Source organism: Arvicola amphibius, chromosome 10, assembly GCF_903992535.2.
Source record: "Arvicola amphibius chromosome 10, mArvAmp1.2, whole genome shotgun sequence".
Classification (NCBI taxonomy): domain Eukaryota; kingdom Metazoa; phylum Chordata; class Mammalia; order Rodentia; family Cricetidae; genus Arvicola; species Arvicola amphibius.
In genome coordinates, this window is record NC_052056.1 from 82,834,779 (window position 1) to 82,852,524 (window position 17,746).

General features: G+C 49.5%; 1 protein-coding gene across 1 annotated transcript in view; it reads left to right on the forward strand.

Moving 5' to 3' along the window:
• Positions 1 to 17,746, forward strand: part of Dnah10 (dynein axonemal heavy chain 10) — a 124,112-nt gene that overhangs the window by 53,159 nt on the left and 53,207 nt on the right. The window contains exons 29-38 of the mRNA XM_038346140.1: positions 350 to 472; positions 5,294 to 5,527; positions 6,868 to 7,091; positions 8,237 to 8,506; positions 8,604 to 8,787; positions 10,062 to 10,196; positions 10,911 to 11,063; positions 12,405 to 12,593; positions 14,845 to 14,991; positions 16,851 to 17,042. Coding sequence (XP_038202068.1) covers positions 350 to 472; positions 5,294 to 5,527; positions 6,868 to 7,091; positions 8,237 to 8,506; positions 8,604 to 8,787; positions 10,062 to 10,196; positions 10,911 to 11,063; positions 12,405 to 12,593; positions 14,845 to 14,991; positions 16,851 to 17,042 — 1,851 coding nt within the window. The remainder of the gene's footprint in view (positions 1 to 349; positions 473 to 5,293; positions 5,528 to 6,867; positions 7,092 to 8,236; positions 8,507 to 8,603; positions 8,788 to 10,061; positions 10,197 to 10,910; positions 11,064 to 12,404; positions 12,594 to 14,844; positions 14,992 to 16,850; positions 17,043 to 17,746) is intronic.

Here is a 17,746-nt window from a genome sequence, read left to right on the forward strand (position 1 = left end):
AGTGTAATTTACAAGTCCAGCTGGCTAGCGGTGAGCCATCATGACGGCTCATGCACACAGCACTTGTGACAGTGTGTCTAAGAGCTGCATGAGTGTGCTCTCTCTCTGCACACCTACTTGAACTATTATAGTTTTGGACTCCTGTTGGCCAAAACTCCAGAAAGCAAAAATGAAATCCAGAGAACTGGGCACTTGGGGAAGGGGGTAGTGGCCATGTAACATGGTGCCACTTGGTCTGCCAGTCCTTGCGGTGACTGAACTTACTTGAATGAGTTGTGGGTTGGAGGGATTTTGCCTGTGTCCCTGGGGTACCTCACCACCCTGTGACATTGACATGGCGCATTTTCAGATCTGGATGCTGGTTCAGAGGAAGTGGATGTACCTGGAGAGCATCTTCATTGGCGGAGACATACGGTCCCAGCTGCCAGAGGAGGCCAAGAAGTTTGACAACATCGACAGGATATTTAAAAGGGTAAGCGAGAGAGAGGGCAGCGTCCCCATCAGCGTGAGAGAGGACGGTGTCTCCATCAGTGTGAGAGAGGACGGTGTCCCCATCAGTGTGAGAGATGATGGCGTCCCCATCAGTGTGAGAGAGGACAGCGTCCCCATCAGTGTGAGAGAGGACGGTGTCCCCATCAGTGTGAGAGAGGATGGCGTCCCCATCAGTGTGAGAGAGGACAGAGGACAGAGTCCCCATCAGTGTGAGAGAGGACAGTGTCCTCATCAGTGTGAGAGAGGACAGCGTCCCCATCAGTGTGAGGGAGGACGGTGTCACCACACACTGTTGTGTCTATGAAGACTTGTTCCTGAAGGTTGGGTCTTCTGAAGCTCTTGGTCATTCCTTATGTGACTAATTTACTTAGGAAATTTCCGCTTATTGACCTACATAACAGTTGACCATGTCTCTCTAGAGTTTTTATTCTATATGAACACACAGATAGAGATAAATCCAAAGGCAGGCTGCACTAGGGCCACATCCAGCAACATAACCTCAGTTCATTATCTTTGACGTATTTCTTTACATTTTAAAAGTTAAATTTAGTATATGTATGTGCACATGCACCTACCCCACACATCACACATGCCAAGGCTACATGTGAAGTGAGAAGACAGCCTTTGGGAATCCGTTCTCCCCTTCCACCATGTGGGGCCTGGGGATTGAACTCAGGGACTCAGGCTTGGTGGTGAGCATCTGCAAGCTAAGCCATCTTGCAAGCTCTCTTTTATGCATATCAGTCAATAAGCAACTAAGTTTTTGCCTGTTCCTTTACTGTTGGACTTTTAGACAATTTCTTTCTGTTCTCCCCACTACCCTGACCCTTCCTTTTGGCACGGAAGAACCACTGTAATGAATATCCCATGTGTGCAAATAGCACCTAACTCTTGCTGTCTCCACTCATTTCTTTTTCTTTTTTTTTCTCTCTCTCCTTCTCCCACTCTCTCTATTTCTTCCTTGTTTTTGTTTTTCTCTGTGTATCCCTGGCTGTCCTGGAACTCCCTCAGTAGACCATACTGGCCTTGAACTCACAGAGATCCACCTGCCTCTGCCTCCCAAGTGCTGTTATTAAAGACGTATGGCACTATGTTCAACTCCACACATTTCTTAAGCCCTGGTTGAATACCTATTATGTGCAGCACTGTTGCAGGGGATGGGGTACCGCATGACTAGACACACACGAACCCTACTGTGTGCAGCACTGTTGCAGGAGGTGGGGTAGCGCATGACCAGACACACACGATCCCTACTATGTGCAGTACTATTGCAGGGGGCAGAGTACTGCATGGCCAAACACACACGATCCCTACTGTGTGCAGCACTGTTGCAGGGGGTGGGGTACTGTAGTGCTGAGGCAAGCAGGGCTGCATTTCTGCCACCTGGCTAGCTTTACCCGAGATAATTACACGGAAATTGTATTCTTTTAAACACTGCTTGGCCCATTAGCTCTAGCCTCTTACTGGCTAATTCTCATATCTTGCTTTAACCATATTTAGTAATCTGTGTAGCACCACGAGGTGGTCGCTTACCAGGAGAGATCTTAACCTGCGCCTGTCTCGGAGAGGAGAGGCATGACGACTGCCTGAGGCGTCTGCCTGACTCTGCCTTCTTCCTCCCAGCATTCTGTTCTGTCTACTCTGCCTACCTATGTTTTGATCTATCAGGCCAAGCAGTTTTCTTTATTAATTAACCAATGAAACAACAGATAGACAGATGACCCTCCTCCATCATTTCCCCTTTTTCTGTTTAAACAAAAAAGAAAGGCTTTAACTTTAACATAGTAAAATTACATATAACAAAACAGTTATCAAGCAAGAATTACAATTACAATATTTAGATCTATTTTATCTTTTACCATAACAAAGGAAAACTATAACTATAACTAACCATTCTTCAATTCCATCAAAGACTCCAGAAGGATATATTATTACCTAAGTAAACAAGAAATAAGCAACTTCTAAAACTCTAGAAATGACAGAGACATCTCGCTGCCTGTACAGTTACCCAAAGTTCCTCTGTACCATTGGGGCATCCATCTTCGGCCTACAGGCCCATAGTTTCCAGCAGACATTTCCATGAAGCAGGAAATTCCAAAGACAGTTCAGTCACTTTCTGCTGTGTCCTGTAGAATGTCTCGCAGACTCTTTCATGAATCAGGAACCCCAAAAGATCATCTCACCTTTAGGCAAGTTCAGCAGTCCTCTGTCTGAGGGTTCTCTGTGTCCAGTTTATGCAACAGTCCAGGCAAGAACAGTTTCTTGCCCAAATGGCTATCAAACTCCATAAGGAGCCTCTTCGATGCCCATCATCCTCTTAAAGTAGATTGGTGCTGCCAGGAGCAGACGTGTCTCATTGTCATGAAAAACCCTAAATTATTAAAACATTTAAAATGCCATATTCTGTAGTCTTTGAAAGATATGAAGAATGCCTATCTAACTGAAATATATCTCTATATATCTAGAAAATTTATCTGACATGACTACAAGCTTGACTATTATTGATGATTATCTATTAACAACCTATATTTCCTAATCATACATTACATTCTTAAATGAACTACACAATCACAATACCTTAATCAATATCAGAAATACATATACATATAAGAAAATTGACCTTAAAATCCATACCAATGCAAATTATTCATATCTATATCATATCCCCCTTTAAATGTAAAAGAACATTTATAAACAATATTTGGGAATATGGGCGCAGTTATTTTTCTTCAAAATACTTCCTGCTGAGTGGGGGTGCTGTTAATCAGATCTTTCATGGTGTAACCTGTGTGCCAGGTTCATCTCAGTCATCAGTTGGGTGAAGTAATTTTTTGAGGGTGTTCACAGCAACTTTTCAGGAGGGTGTAGTCTATCATACCATATTGGAATAGAAGCAATTCATAGGGTCTCATCCTCTGTGAAAACAAAAGAAGACCCTCTCCAAAGCATCATATCATTAGATCCAAATTCTGAAGTCAAGATACCTTTAGAACATATATGTTGGTTTAGTTTGGCAGCCCATACAATGAAATTTTTTTTGTACTTAGCTCCTTCACAGTCAAAAGTTTTAAAGAAAACTCAATAAAATACATAATCCAGACCCTCTGTGAAGTTTTCCATTTTTACATGGCTTATTTTTACTCTATCACTTTACTTGATTTTGTCTCTTTAAAGACTTTACCCTTTTTTTAAAAAAGACATTAACTTTATTCTCTCTCTATATATATTTTTTTCTCTCCCAAACCTACGTACATTCATCCAACACTGTGCCCCATTAAAAAGTCTTTTATGTCTGAATCTGTCCTATTGTGAATCTGTAATTCTTTACTATCCAGGAGCACTTCTTAAAATGTTAAACACTTCTTAAAAACTTAAGTAGCGCCATGTAGAGGTAATATGGTACCGCCTGTTTCCTGCCCAGTCTAAACCTTAACTGCGCTGTTATTATGGTAATTACGATAGTTCCTGCCTGAGACCAGTACAGTTCAGCATGGCAGAGCTGCTCCTGCCTCTGAGCCTTGCACATTGCACTGCTAACATGGAGGAGCTGCTTGTGTCTCTGAGCAGCAGAGCGGAGGGCTGCTCTGGATGTTGGCTCCACCTCTCTCCGATTTCAAAATCGAGAACGTACCAGCTAGCTCTGTGGCCGCCAGGTAGGAGCCGCACTCAGCACTTTAACTGAGACTGACCTGCGTGCAGCACAGAAACTCTTTTCATCCAAGTTACAGCCAAATCTGACATGCAGAGCACTGCACAACCTGGAAACATCTCTCTGTATGGCAGCAGAAATCCATTACTCTCCTGCCTGCTTAAGCCTGATTTCACCATCTGCCCAGGTGCAGGTGGGGAGCACTGAGCCATTGGCATGGTCTTAGAGTACTTTCTTCCCTGTCCCGAGCGGGAACACAAACATCCAATCTCATAAAAGCCATTGAAATGCTTCAAAGCCAGAGTTTGCACTGCCGGCACAGCCCAGGAAGCTGCATTTTAAAACTGTGTAGCTTTTTTCCTGTTGAGGCTGAGTCAGGAAAATTTCTCTGCAGCACACTTTAGCAAACAGTAAAAAACTGTGTTAAACTCTCTCTCCCTCTTTTTTTTTTTAAAGCCCTCTCAGGTTTTTAAGTGGATTTAGTCACCACGTTGCGTGCCATTTGTAGAAAGAGTTGTGGGCAGGCCTGCTTTTCATTCCGCCCGGCTCCCGCATAGCTAGCTTAGCCCTGGAAATAACAACACACAAACTGTATTCATTTAAACACTGCTTGGCCCATTAGTTTCAGCCTCTATTAGCTAATTCTCACATCTTGCTTTAACTCATATTTAGTAATGTGTGTAGCACCACAAGGTGGTGGCTTACCGGGAAAGATTCAGCATGTATGACCTGGCTCCATGGTGTCTGCCTGAAGCATCTGCCTGACTCTGCCTTCTTCCTCCCCGCATTCTGTTCTGTCTACTCCACCTACCTATGTTCTGACCTATCAGGCCAAGCAGTTTTCTTTATTAATTAACCAATGAAACAACAGATAGACAGATGACCCTCCTCCATCAGGGTACCACATGACCACGCACACAATCCCTACTGTGTGCAGCTGGCCTCCTAACAGGAAGACACACTAGACATGAGTTTGAGATGCTGGCAAGAGGCACTTGCCCAGAGCTTCACAGCTCCTTGTGGGTCTCCCTGAGGCTGTGGTCTGCCTGCCTGCTGGTCCTTTTGTGTCCTGATCTGTGCCTTCTGGGGACTGTAGGGACAGCATGTCTGCCACCTTGGGTGACACTCAGCTGTATCCCTGACCTTCTCCAGATCATGGGGGAGACTCTGAAAGACCCAGTGATCAAGCGATGCTGTGAGGCCCCAAACCGTCTCAGTGACCTGCAGAACATCAGCGAGGGCCTGGAGAAATGCCAGAAGAGCCTGAATGACTACCTGGACTCCAAGAGGAACGCCTTCCCCAGGTTCTTCTTCATCTCAGACGACGAGCTGCTCAGCATCCTGGGCAACAGTGACCCTCTGTGTGTGCAGGAGCACATGATCAAGGTTAGGGCTCCTTCAGGGCCAGGGCCCACTGTGAGCGTCGGGGCCCCTGGGGCAGGTCAGGGCCCATGGTGAGTGTGGGGGGGCCCTGGGGCAGGTCAGGGCCCACAGAGAGCATGGGGGGGCCCTGGGGCAGGTCGGGGCCCATGGTGGGCATGGGGGAGCCCTGGGGCAGGTCGGGGCCCCCTGGGGTAGGTCAGGGCCCCTGGGGCAGGTCAGGACCCCTGGGCAGGTCAGGGCCCATGGTGATTGTGGGGGGGCCCTGGGGCAGGTCAGGGCATATGACTGAAGTCAGGGCTCTTGATCAAGGGTCAGAGTTTAGCATCAGGGTCAGCAGCCAAGCTCAGTTAAAACATTCCTTTCTTAAAAACTGAAAAGTTTTCCTTCTCAAGAGGTAGGTTCTTTCCTTCCCTTTCCCCTCCCTCCCTTCATTCCTCCCTTTCTTCTTTTCAGAGGTATGTAGCCCAGGCTGGCCTATAGTGGCCATCTTCATGCCACGGCCTCCCACTTGCACCCATGCCTAGCTAATTTCCCCCTTCCTTCCCTCCCTCCCTCCCTCCCTTTTCTTTCTTTCTGTTTCTTGAGACAGGGTTTCTCTGTGTAGCCCTAGCTATCCTGGAACTAGTTCTGTAGACCAGGCTGGCCTCAGACTCACAGAGATCTGCCTGCCTCTGCCTCCTGAGTGCTGGGATTAAAGGTGTGAGCCACCACCACCAGGCGAATTCCCCATTTCTAAACAAGCCATTGCTGCTGTAGAGAAAGGATGCCAGATCTGCCCCCGCCCCTGCTTTCTGTTTCTCCTGGGAGTTCTCCCTGTTCACTCTTTATACTTGGCCACTCCTCATCTCTTCCCGTCCTGATCCACAGCATCTGTGCTATTCCGTAGGGGCCCTAAGGACTCAGGTTCTGGAATTTTCTTTTGCTTGGGTGTTTGTGACCGTGACATGTGGCTCCTGTCAACTGTGGGACGCTCCCAGCTTCACCTTTAAGGTGTTTCCTTCAGGCTTCGGGAAGCAGGACAGTGGCCCTGAGTTACCTGGTCACATCTCATGTCTCTAAGCCCTCAGTTCCACCTCAGGTTCAACTCCTCACTCCGCTGTGTGTGTCTGGACCACTTTGTCCCCATGTTTACACTAGATCCCATGATTCCTCAGAGGTTTTCCTTCTTTCCGAAAATCCACCTTTGGTTTGCACAATGCTGAGGAAGTAGCCTGTCAGCCCGACCAATAGACACAACACTGGGTGTGTGGACATCTGTCCAGGGCAAGCCTGAGAGTGCCATGGCCACCATGGAGGGTGGGCGTCCCACCAGCATCCCCACCCGCGTCTCCTGCTGCCTGCAGATGTACGACAACATAGCCATGCTGCGCTTCCATGACGGAGACAGCGGGGAGAAGCTAGTGTCGGCCATGATCTCGGCAGAGGGAGAAGTCATGAACTTTCGCAAGATCATCCGGGCCGAGGGCCGCGTGGAAGACTGGATGACGGCCGTGCTGAACGAAATGAGGAGGACCAACAGGCTCATCACCAAGGAAGCCATCTTCAGATACTGTGAGGACAGAAGCAGGTGATGTGCACGGCTGCATCCTGCCGCGGAGCACAGGGTCATATAAGAGTTTATGGCAGGCAGGCCCACATTGCAGTAAGGCTTCCCTTGCCATGGCAACCCAGCTGTTTCAGATGATGGTTCTGGATAGTACTTCCTAGGTGAGCAAGGCAGCAGGTTGGGAGCTTGTTACAAATTTAACTTGGGCTGGGAGTGTGTGGCTCTACAGTAGAGTTCCTGTCTAGAATCCCCCAGTGAGGGGCTGGGGTGTGTGGCTCAGTGGTAGAGCAGCTGTCTAGAATCCCCCAGTGAGGGGCTGGGGTGTGGCTCAGTGGTAGAGCTCCTGTCTAGAATCCCCCAGTGAGGGGCTGGGCTGTGGCTCAGTGGTAGAGCCCCTGCCTAGAATCCCCCAGTGAGGGGCTGGGGAGTGTCTCAGTGGTAGAGCCCTTGCCTAGAATCCCCAGTGAGGGGCTGGGCTGTGGCTCAGTGGTAGAGCTCCTGTCTAGAATCCCCCAGTGAGGGGCTGGGGTGTGTGGCTCAGTGGTAGAGCCCCTGCCTAGAATCCCCCAGTGAGGGGCTGGGGCGTGGCTCAGTGGAAGAGCAGCTGCTTAGAACCTCCCAGTGGCAGAATGCTTGTTTTGCATACACGAGGCTGTGGGCTCCATTCCCAGCGCTATAGGAATGAGTAATTGAATACAAATTCCCAGCACCCACCCCCACCCCATTTCTGGGCACTGGCCACTTGGGGCCTGCACCAGATGGTGTGCCATCCCTAGCCCTTTGGTGCTTAGCGGTCAGGAGAGGCACTGCCAAGATCCTTTGTAGACTCTGTCACTGGGAGACAAACAGGATCCCAGCAGGCAGGTGCCTTACTGTGTAGCTACACCTCCAGCCCCTTGGTGGTGGCTTCTCAGCCAGGACTCTACCACTGAGCCATGCCGCTGGCCCTATGATGGACGTGTTGCTATGTAGTTGGGATCCTATGAAGCTGACGGAGGGGAATCACTGTCCTGGTATTTCATGGTCTAGCCCTGGAACTTTCCCGGCCTTCATGCCTCCTGCTCCAGGTCAGACATGTAAGCTCCTGGAAGTGCAACTAACTTCCCATCCAGGCTCTTGAAGGACCCAGGCTCTGCCAAGCCTCTGACAGTGTGCTCACCCTGTAGGGTGGACTGGATGCTGCTGTACCAAGGCATGGTGGTGCTGGCTGCCAGTCAGGTGTGGTGGACTTGGGAAGTGGAGGATGTCTTCAATAAAGTCAAGCAAGGGGACAAGCAGGCTATGAAGAACTACGGCAAGAAGATGCACCGACAGATTGACGACCTGGTCACACGGATCACCATGGAGTTGAGCAAAAACGACAGGAAGAAATACAACACAGTCCTCATCATCGATGTCCATGCCCGGGACATTGTGGATTCCTTCATCCGGGGCAGGTGGTTACCTCCCTGGGATTCTGGGGTGTTTTACTGTTCTGTCCTTCTGTGGTCTGCCCAGCTATGGTCCCTTCCTTCTCTTCCCTTCCCCATCCAGCATCCTCGAGGCCCGGGAGTTTGAGTGGGAAAGCCAGCTGCGCTTTTACTGGGACCGTGAGCCGGATGAGCTCAACATCCGTCAGTGCACAGGGACCTTTGGCTACGGCTATGAGTACATGGGCCTGAACGGAAGGCTGGTCATCACGCCCCTCACAGACCGTATCTACCTGACACTCACGCAGGTGATGCTTGCCCCCGACATAGCTTATTGGTTGACCTAGATGGAGCCTTGGCTCTGAGCTCTAGGAAGCATCTTCCATTTGGAATATGATTGTCACTAATGGCATTTTACAGCCTGAGAGCATCTTCCCTGGGATGCTGGTTCCACCCTATAGCTTAGACCCCTGCACAGCAGTCCCGTGCAGTGGGGGTGGAGGCAGAGGATAATAGAAAGTTGCGGAAATGTATAGGATGTAGAAGATAAACTGTATTGCACTGTAAGAAGGCAAGTGGAGGAGGACGCCATGCCTCCCCTCAGGATGGGGACAGTGTGTGAGCATCAGTGTGTGGCACTGAGAATAGAACCTAGGACCTTGTACATGCTAAGCAAGTGCTCATCCGTGGAGTTGTACCAAAGTCTGCATGAAGCACCCATGTGTGCCAGGTCCCTTACCTCACCGCTCAGGTCAGAGCTGAGACTCAAATTCATGCCATGTGCAGCTCATTCCTGCTCTGGTCTCCCCATTACCCTGCTGCACCTGGGGGTACACAGGAGAACGGAAGTGTGAAGCCCATGGTACCCCCGGACTGTGAGCCAAGAAGTCCTTTGTTGTCCTAGAAAGAAGTATGAACTTAAGCCGTGCATAGGGGGCACGCTTGGAGGTGGGGGCAGGAGGATCAGGCATTCAAGGCCATTCCCACCTACATAGCAAGTTGTATGCTAACCCGGGCTACCTATTTCAAACCTGAAACTCTATTTCAAAGCATGGACGTATAAGCTTATCTGTGAGTTAGGGGTTCAAAGGGACAGGATCAATGGGAGACCACAAGTCTAAGCATTTTTGACATTGATCACAGAGGCAAGTTAGTGTCCTAGCCAACTGTTGCCCAACAGGACAGATGGGACTGAGGACCTGAGCTACCCACTCTCATTTGGGTCTGAAGGCCCTGGGGAATGTCAGAGTATAAGGCTGTTATTGCAGTCAAAGTGGAGACACTATCTTCCCTTCCTTTGGTCTCATCCAGTTCTCATGGGACAGGGCTAAATGCCACTGCCCACCCTGGGGATGACCATCTACCTAACCTGGCTCACTATAAAGTGTCAGTCTCTGAGATACTCTCACAGACACACCCAGAAACAATATCTAGCCGGCAATATGGAAAACTCCCGGCACAGACAGGCCGACACGTGGAATTGGGCATTGCAATGTCCACCCATGTGTCCCAGAGATGAACCTGGTAGCAGTACCCTTTCTCTGAACCAGAACATGTGTGTTTCGCTTTTGGCTGCTCACAGGCACTGTCCATGTATCTGGGAGGTGCTCCTGCTGGCCCAGCAGGAACCGGCAAGACAGAGACCACCAAGGACCTTGCCAAAGCCCTGGGCCTGCTGTGTGTTGTGACCAACTGTGGCGAAGGCATGGATTACAAAGTAAGGCCTTGCTGTCCCTTTCAGTACCTGATTCCTCTGCAGGAACTCCTAGTGTGGGCATGGTAGGAAGTGTGGCACCTGCCTTCTGAAATGACAAGTGATAGCTGGGAGGATGTTCGAGTAAAACCTTCTGCTCCACTGGGCGGTGGTGGCACATGCCTTTAATCTCAGCACTCGGGAGGCAGAAGCAGGTGGATCTCTGTGAGTTTGAGGCCAGCCTGGTGTACTAGAGCTAGTTCCAGGACAGGCTCCAAAGCTACAGAGAAACCCTGTCTCGGAAAACCACGCACGCACACACACACGCACACATGCATGCACACACATACACAAAAACCCTTTTGCTCAGCCACAGGGCAAGAGTCCTGAACTCATTGGCTGCTGGGCTCAGGGAGACAACATGGATGAGTAAGGGGCTATAGAGAGGGGCAAGGGCAGCAGCTAACTCCAGTACTGCACTCCGAGTTCTAGAGGAACTGGTCATCTTTGGTTCAGTAAGGACACTTGGGACTGTGGACCCACTGTGGCTAGATCTTCCAGCACTTTAGCTGCTGGCAATCTGGAGTTTGTGCAAATGCACCGTCTTGATTGTCTAGCCCCGAGTGGGAGCTGCTCTACCACAGGCCTTGTGCCAGCGCTCCACCCAGCCACTCAGGAAGTTGTTTAATATGGAAGGCCAGCAGGAACAATCCCTGACCCTTCTAATGGAATCCCTAGGCTGTCGGGAAGATCTTCTCTGGCCTCGCCCAGTGCGGCGCATGGGGCTGCTTTGATGAGTTCAACCGGATCGATGCCTCGGTGCTGTCTGTCATCTCATCTCAAATCCAGACGATCCGCAATGCGCTGATCCACCAGCTGACCACATTCCAGGTGAGGGGAGGTGGGGAGGCACCTGTATCCCTCCCCAGGATGGCATCTTGGGTGGGGGCCATTGTCAGATATTAGTTACTCTTGTGCTACTGCAACCAGACACTTGGAGTGTGAGGGAAGCAATGGTTTTGGCTCACGGTTTCAAAAGGCTTGGTCCATCATGGTGGGGAGAGCAGGGCGGGGTTGCTCCCACCCCTGTGGCACCAAAGCAGAGAGAGAGACATCCCTGTGTTGTCTAGCTTTCTCTTCCCCCCATCTACATTTGTCCAGGCACCTTATCTCAAGGATGGTAGCCCTCACATTCAGGGTAGGTCTCCCTCCACCTGTTAATTCTCACAAAAACAGCCAGAGGTATACCTAAGTGATCCTAAAGCAGCCAGAGGTATACCTAAGTGATCCTAAAACAGCCATAGGTATACCTAAGTGATCCTAAAGCCACCGAGCTTGACAATGAGAATTACCTACCACACCTGGCCAGATACCAAACCTGATCAAACCTGGCCAGACATGAGATTTCACCGGATTACACAGTGTACCAGATATTATGCCCAGACAGACATTAAGCCAGGCCAGATATTATATTTGACCACACCTCACCAAGGACCACACCTGACCATACTTGACTACACCTGACTATACCTGACCACACCTGACTACACTTGACCACATCTGGACACATTTGGACACACCTGACCACACCTGACCACACCTGACTATACCTGACCACATCTGACTACACCTGACCACATCTGACCACACCTGACTACACCTGACCACACCTGACCGCACTTACTACACCTTACCACACCTGACTATACCTGACCACATCTGACCACACCCAACCATACCTGGTAACACCTGACCACACCTGACCACACCTGACTACATCTGACCACATCTGGACACATCTGGACACACCTAACCACACCTGACCATACCATCTGACCATATCTGATCACACCTGACCACATCTGACCACATCTGACCACACCTGACCACATCTGACCACACCCGACCATACCTGACCTCACCTGACCACACCCAACCACACCTGACTACACCTGATCACGTCTGACCACACCTGGACACATCTGACTACACCTGACCGCTCCTGACCATACCTGACCACACTTGACCACACCTGACACACCTGACCTCACCTTGACAGGCACCATACCTAACTGGACACCACACCTGGCTTCCCAGAGATGTCTTGGATTTTGTGTCAATCCTGAGAGCTTATATTGCCCACATCACCATCTCCCTTGGGGATGTCCCCTGTGGGCCCAGCTTCCTGAACTGGTGACAACATCACCCACTCCTTCCTCTCCTGTCACCCAGTTCGAAGGGCAAGAGATCTCCCTCGACTCTCGGATGGGCATCTTTATCACCATGAACCCCGGCTATGCGGGCCGCACAGAGCTGCCCGAGTCCGTGAAAGCACTGTTCAGGCCTGTGGTCGTCATCGTGCCCGACCTGCAGCAGATCTGTGAGATCATGCTCTTCTCGGAGGGCTTCCTGTGGGCCAAGGTGAGCTGCATCGGTGGCTAGCTGCGGGCTGTGCTCTGGGATGATTCTGCCCTGTCTCTGCTCCTTCCCCACCCTCTCTGAAGCTGTGATTTAATTTGGTCGTGTGCTAATGCTCGAGAGGTTGGGACAGCAGTCACAGGTCTCCCATGTATCCCTCCCCAGGAGTGGCATCTTATGCACACAGCTGCAGTCTTTGTCAGCCTGTGAGCTGCCCAGGCACATGCCATGTTCAGACATCACCAGGGTTCATGTTCTTCCTCTTGTTATGTGTAGCAATGGAGTGACCGTCACCATAGTCAGAGCACAAACCAAACTTTTTTTTTTTTTTTGGTTTTTCGAGACAGGGTTTCCCTGTAGTTTCTAGAGCCTGTCCTGGAACTAGCTCTTGTAGACCAGGCTGGCTTCGAACTCAGAGATCCGCCTGCCTCTGCCTCCCGAGTGCTGGGATTAAAGGCATGCGCCACCACTGCCCGGCCAAACCAAACTTTATGCCACCGAGATTCTCTCTCACGTCAGCCTTTGAAAACCACACCAGGGTTCTAAAGAGGTGGCTGAGTCAGTACGGTGCCTACCTTGAGCATGGGTACCTGAGTTCAAGTCCTCAGACCCTCATAAAAGCCAAGTGTAGTGCTACACACCTGCCATTGCTGTACTGGGGAGACATATCCCTGGAGCTTGCTGGCCAGCCAGCTTCACCATTCAACTCCAGGGTCAGTGAGAGACCTTTTCTCAAAATACAAGGTACAGACTAAGGAGATAACTCACTGGGTGAAAGGACTTGCTCTACAGTCATGAAGATCTGAGTTTGAATCCCCAACACCCATATAAGCAGCTGGGCATGGCTGCACACACCTGTAACTCCAGTGTTAGAAACAGAAGACTGGTGGATCCCGAGAGCTCCCTGGTCAGCCAGCCCAGGCTAAATAAGGGAGCTTCTGGCTCAGTGAGAGATCCTGCATCAAGCCAATACAGCAAAGGGTAGGAGAGGGAGACAGCTAATTCTTCCTCTGGCCTCTGTATGCACGTGCACCCATGGGCACATTTGCCTACATACTTGCATGCAACACATGCACGCACGCACTCACACGTGTGCACACATACACACACACACACACACACACACACACACACACACACACACTTTTTCTTCTTCTGTGTGATACTGAAGATGGATCCCAGCACCTCATACAACAGAGGCCTGTTCTCCACTGAGCCACACCCCAACCGTTTTCTTCAATGCATGCTCTTTAAAAAAAAAAAAAGATTTTATTTTTCAGTTATGAGTCTGTTTAAGTGCGTATAGGTGCAATTCCCACAGAGGACAGAAGAGGGCATCTGAGTCCCTGGGCCAGGAGCCATCCAACACGAGTGCTGTGAACTAAACTGAGCCCTCTCTAAAAGCAGTATATGCTTCTAGCCACTGAGCCATCTCTCCAGCCCTGCACTGGCTGCTCTTCAAGGCTCTCACTGCACCCTCTCCACCCCACCCCAAGCTGCCAGGACTCTGGGTTTTCAGGATGAGATCTTGTGTCTGTTTTTATCCAATTTCCCAGCCTTGGGGACCAGTGGGTTTGACTGATGTAGCCTGGGAGCTGTCGTCAGGAAGTGGGACAGACTGGGCACCGTGGCTCATATTGATCTCTAATCCACGCTTCTTAGGAGACTGAGATAGGAAGATTATAAATTCAAAGCCAGACTCCATCGCAAAATAAAATGAAGTAAAGAGCAAGGGTTCATCCCTAGCACCAAACAAACCAACGAAAGGAACAGCAACTGGGCAAGGGGCACCTGTGGAATGGGTTGAGATCCTGTAAGCTGGGAGCATCCATGTGAGCAGGCTGTGACTGCTTGCTGGGATCTGCCGTCACTGAAGGCAGTTATGATCTCAGCTTTGTACGACAGTTGTCAGATTTTGGCAAACGTGTTTTTGTGTTTCAGACAAGTCTCACTTAGTCCAGGCTAGCCTCGAACTCTCTACATAGCTGAGGATGACCTTGAACTTCCTGATCCTCCTGCCTGAACACACCTACATGTCACCTCCTGGCTAGCACTGGGGTCCTTTGAATAAGTCCCTCATGGAGCCTTAATTAGAAAAGGAGCCACACCCTGGTATTTTCTGAACCCTATGCAGATCTGTAGATCGGTGTCCCTGGGATACCCAGGTTCCTTTGTATTTGCAGTGACACTCCGCTGCTTTCTGTCACTTTATTCTCTCATATTTTTGTTTTTCTCACTATCTTCTGTCAAAAAGACGCTGGCCAAGAAGATGACAGTTCTGTATAAGCTGGCCCGGGAGCAGCTGTCCAAGCAGCACCATTACGACTTTGGGCTCCGGGCCCTGAAGTCGGTGCTGGTCATGGCTGGGGAGCTGAAGCGAGGCTCTGCAGACCTGCAGGAGGTAGGCTGCGCAGTGTCTGTGGCTGTGTGTGGTTCCGTGCAGTTTCCACGCATGTGTGGAAGACGAGGTGGAGGACATGGGGATGTCCCTCTGTATGGCTTGGCTTTGCTCGTCTCATGGTGATGTTGTCTTCGGAGACTTGTTACCTTAAGATCAAGTTCAGAGTCCTTGTGGCAGTACCAGTATTTAGTATTCAGGGTGCTTCTATAGCGACTTTCAGTCCGTCATCTTAGGGGGGCAGGGAGGCAGAGGGGCACGAGTAGCCTTCTGTTGAAGTGGGAATATGAGTTCCTCTTCAATTAGTGAGTATTGACTGCATATTTTAAAAATTTTTATTTATTTCTTTATCTTATGTGTGGGGGAGTTATGTCTGCCTGTGTGTACCACATGGATGCCTGGCCCTCTTGGAGGCCCTAGGGTTACAGGTGGTGGTGAGCTGCCATGTGAGTGCTGGGAGTTGAACCTGGACCCTCTGAGAGAACAGCCAGTGCTCTTAATCACCGAGCCATCGCTCCATCCACCGGGCATATATCCTAAAGGGCCTCAGTGAGATGTCTCACAGGTACACACGGGCTCTGATCAGAGCCAATACCTCCCCACCAACTTTCTCTTTTCGGTAAAACTGAGAGAAATTGTCACATGTGATACTTACTCCACCGTCAGATCCATCGCTGGCATTCTGAGGGCGACATTCTTGCACAATTTCCCACCAGTGATAATGTTGGACATTTAATTTTTGTTTGGATATACTCGACATCTTACATTCCATTTTTTAAATCCAGGGTTTCTCTGAGTATCCCTGGTTGTCCGGGAACTCACTCTGTAGACCAGGCTGGCCTCATCTCAGACTCAGAGCTGCCTGTCTCTGCGTCCGAGTGCTGGGATTAAAGGCGTGCGCTATCACCACCCAGCTTTACATTCCATTTTTAAAGGTTTTATTATGGATTTTTATCATCTATAAATCCTTGGAAAAAATGAAAGGCAAATTCCAGAAATATTTTATATAAACTTCCATATTTCATTTTCATAAAAATATTTTATGAAAGTGGCTTATGCCTTATAATATTTTCTTCTTTATAGTAAATCATAATTTAAAAATGTTTTGAGACAAGTTCTCATTATGCAGTCCTGGCTAACCTTGAACTTGCTGCATAGGCCAGTCTGGCCTCCATGTCACAGAAACCCATTGCCTCTGCTCCTGCATGCTGGGATTGTACCACTGTGTGTGCCACTGTGCCTGGCCAGAATTTTAAACTTTTAAAAATTTTAACTGGGGATACACACCTCGGTAGTAGGCGTTTGCCTAGGTTCAATCCGTATTACAGCCCCCAATTTTCTTTAAAATATATAAACCTATAACATATAATGTATAAATCTATAACATATAATATGTACAAATCCATAACAAAATGTTTTGTTATATATTATGTTTTTTGGGAGGGTGCTGAGACAGGTTTCTCTGTGTAGCCCTGGCTTGCTTTGTAAACCCACTGCCTCTGTCTCCCAGGTACTGGGACTAAAGGTACGCATCATAGGCATATAGTATGTCTTTTATATTTGTTTACTTAGTGTGTTTGCTCGTTCCTCGCCCTGTGCTTGTGGAGGTCAGAGAAGAATTTGTCAAAGTGAGTTGTCTTTCCACCTTGCTGGCTCTGGGGATTAAGAACGAGTCATCAAGCTTGGGGCTTCTCGTCTGCTGAGCCATCTTTCTGTCCCTCATTATGTATTTATGCTAGAGATATAAAATCTGTGACTAAACACATTAAATTTTAAAAGAACGCCCCACGCTGTGCTGGGCAGGGGGGTGTCCCGGTGCTTGCTGGGTTCTTTGGCAATCCCTCATCCTCTGGTCCCTCCAGGATGTGGTCCTGATGCGAGCGCTGCGGGACATGAACCTACCCAAGTTTGTGTTTGAGGACGTCCCCCTCTTCCTGGGCCTCATCTCCGACCTGTTTCCCGGGTTGGACTGCCCCCGTGTGCGCTACCCGGATTTCAACGATGCCGTAGAGCAGGTGCTGGAGGAGAGTGGCTACGTGCTTCTGCCAATCCAGGTGAGCAGGGTGGTGTGTCACTGCAGAACACAAGCTGGCATCAGACTCCCGGCTCAGTCAGTGAAGTGCTTGCCGCACAAGCAGGCAGACTTGAGCTCAGTTGCCCAGAACCCATGTAAAAAAAAAAAAAAAAAAAAAGCTGGTCTCAGCGGTCTTAGCACACATTTAAAAACTATCTCTAGTAGGGCATAGCCTGGTGGATCCCTGAAACTTGCTGACCAGACAATCTAGTCACATCAGTGAGCCCCACGTTTAGTGAGAGACACCATCTCAAAGAGTAAAATGGAAAGCAATTGAGGAAAATAGCCGTTCTCCCTCTCCCCTGTGAAAACACACGCACACAGTCCTGTCAGGAGTGTAAAATAACACACTGCACTGCCAGCTCTTCAGCAAGTTACACCCAGAGGCGTCCTAGGGCCTGGTGACCCCACTGCTCGGGCCCAAGAACAGTGAGAACATGTCTGCGCAGAAACACGCATGGGAGCTCCTGAGGTCAGATATTCCCAGTGGCTCAAACGTGGAAACCAGTGTCTGTCAACTGACGGACAGATGCATGTGGTCTAGTCATGAAATAAAGTAGTATTTTGCCATAAAAGGAAAGCACAGTGGCACATACCTCCAGCACTCAAGGAGACAGTGGCAGGAAGGAAGAAGCCCGGGGACAGCCTCAGCTACGCTACACAGCGTTTGGTTCCCTCCTTTCA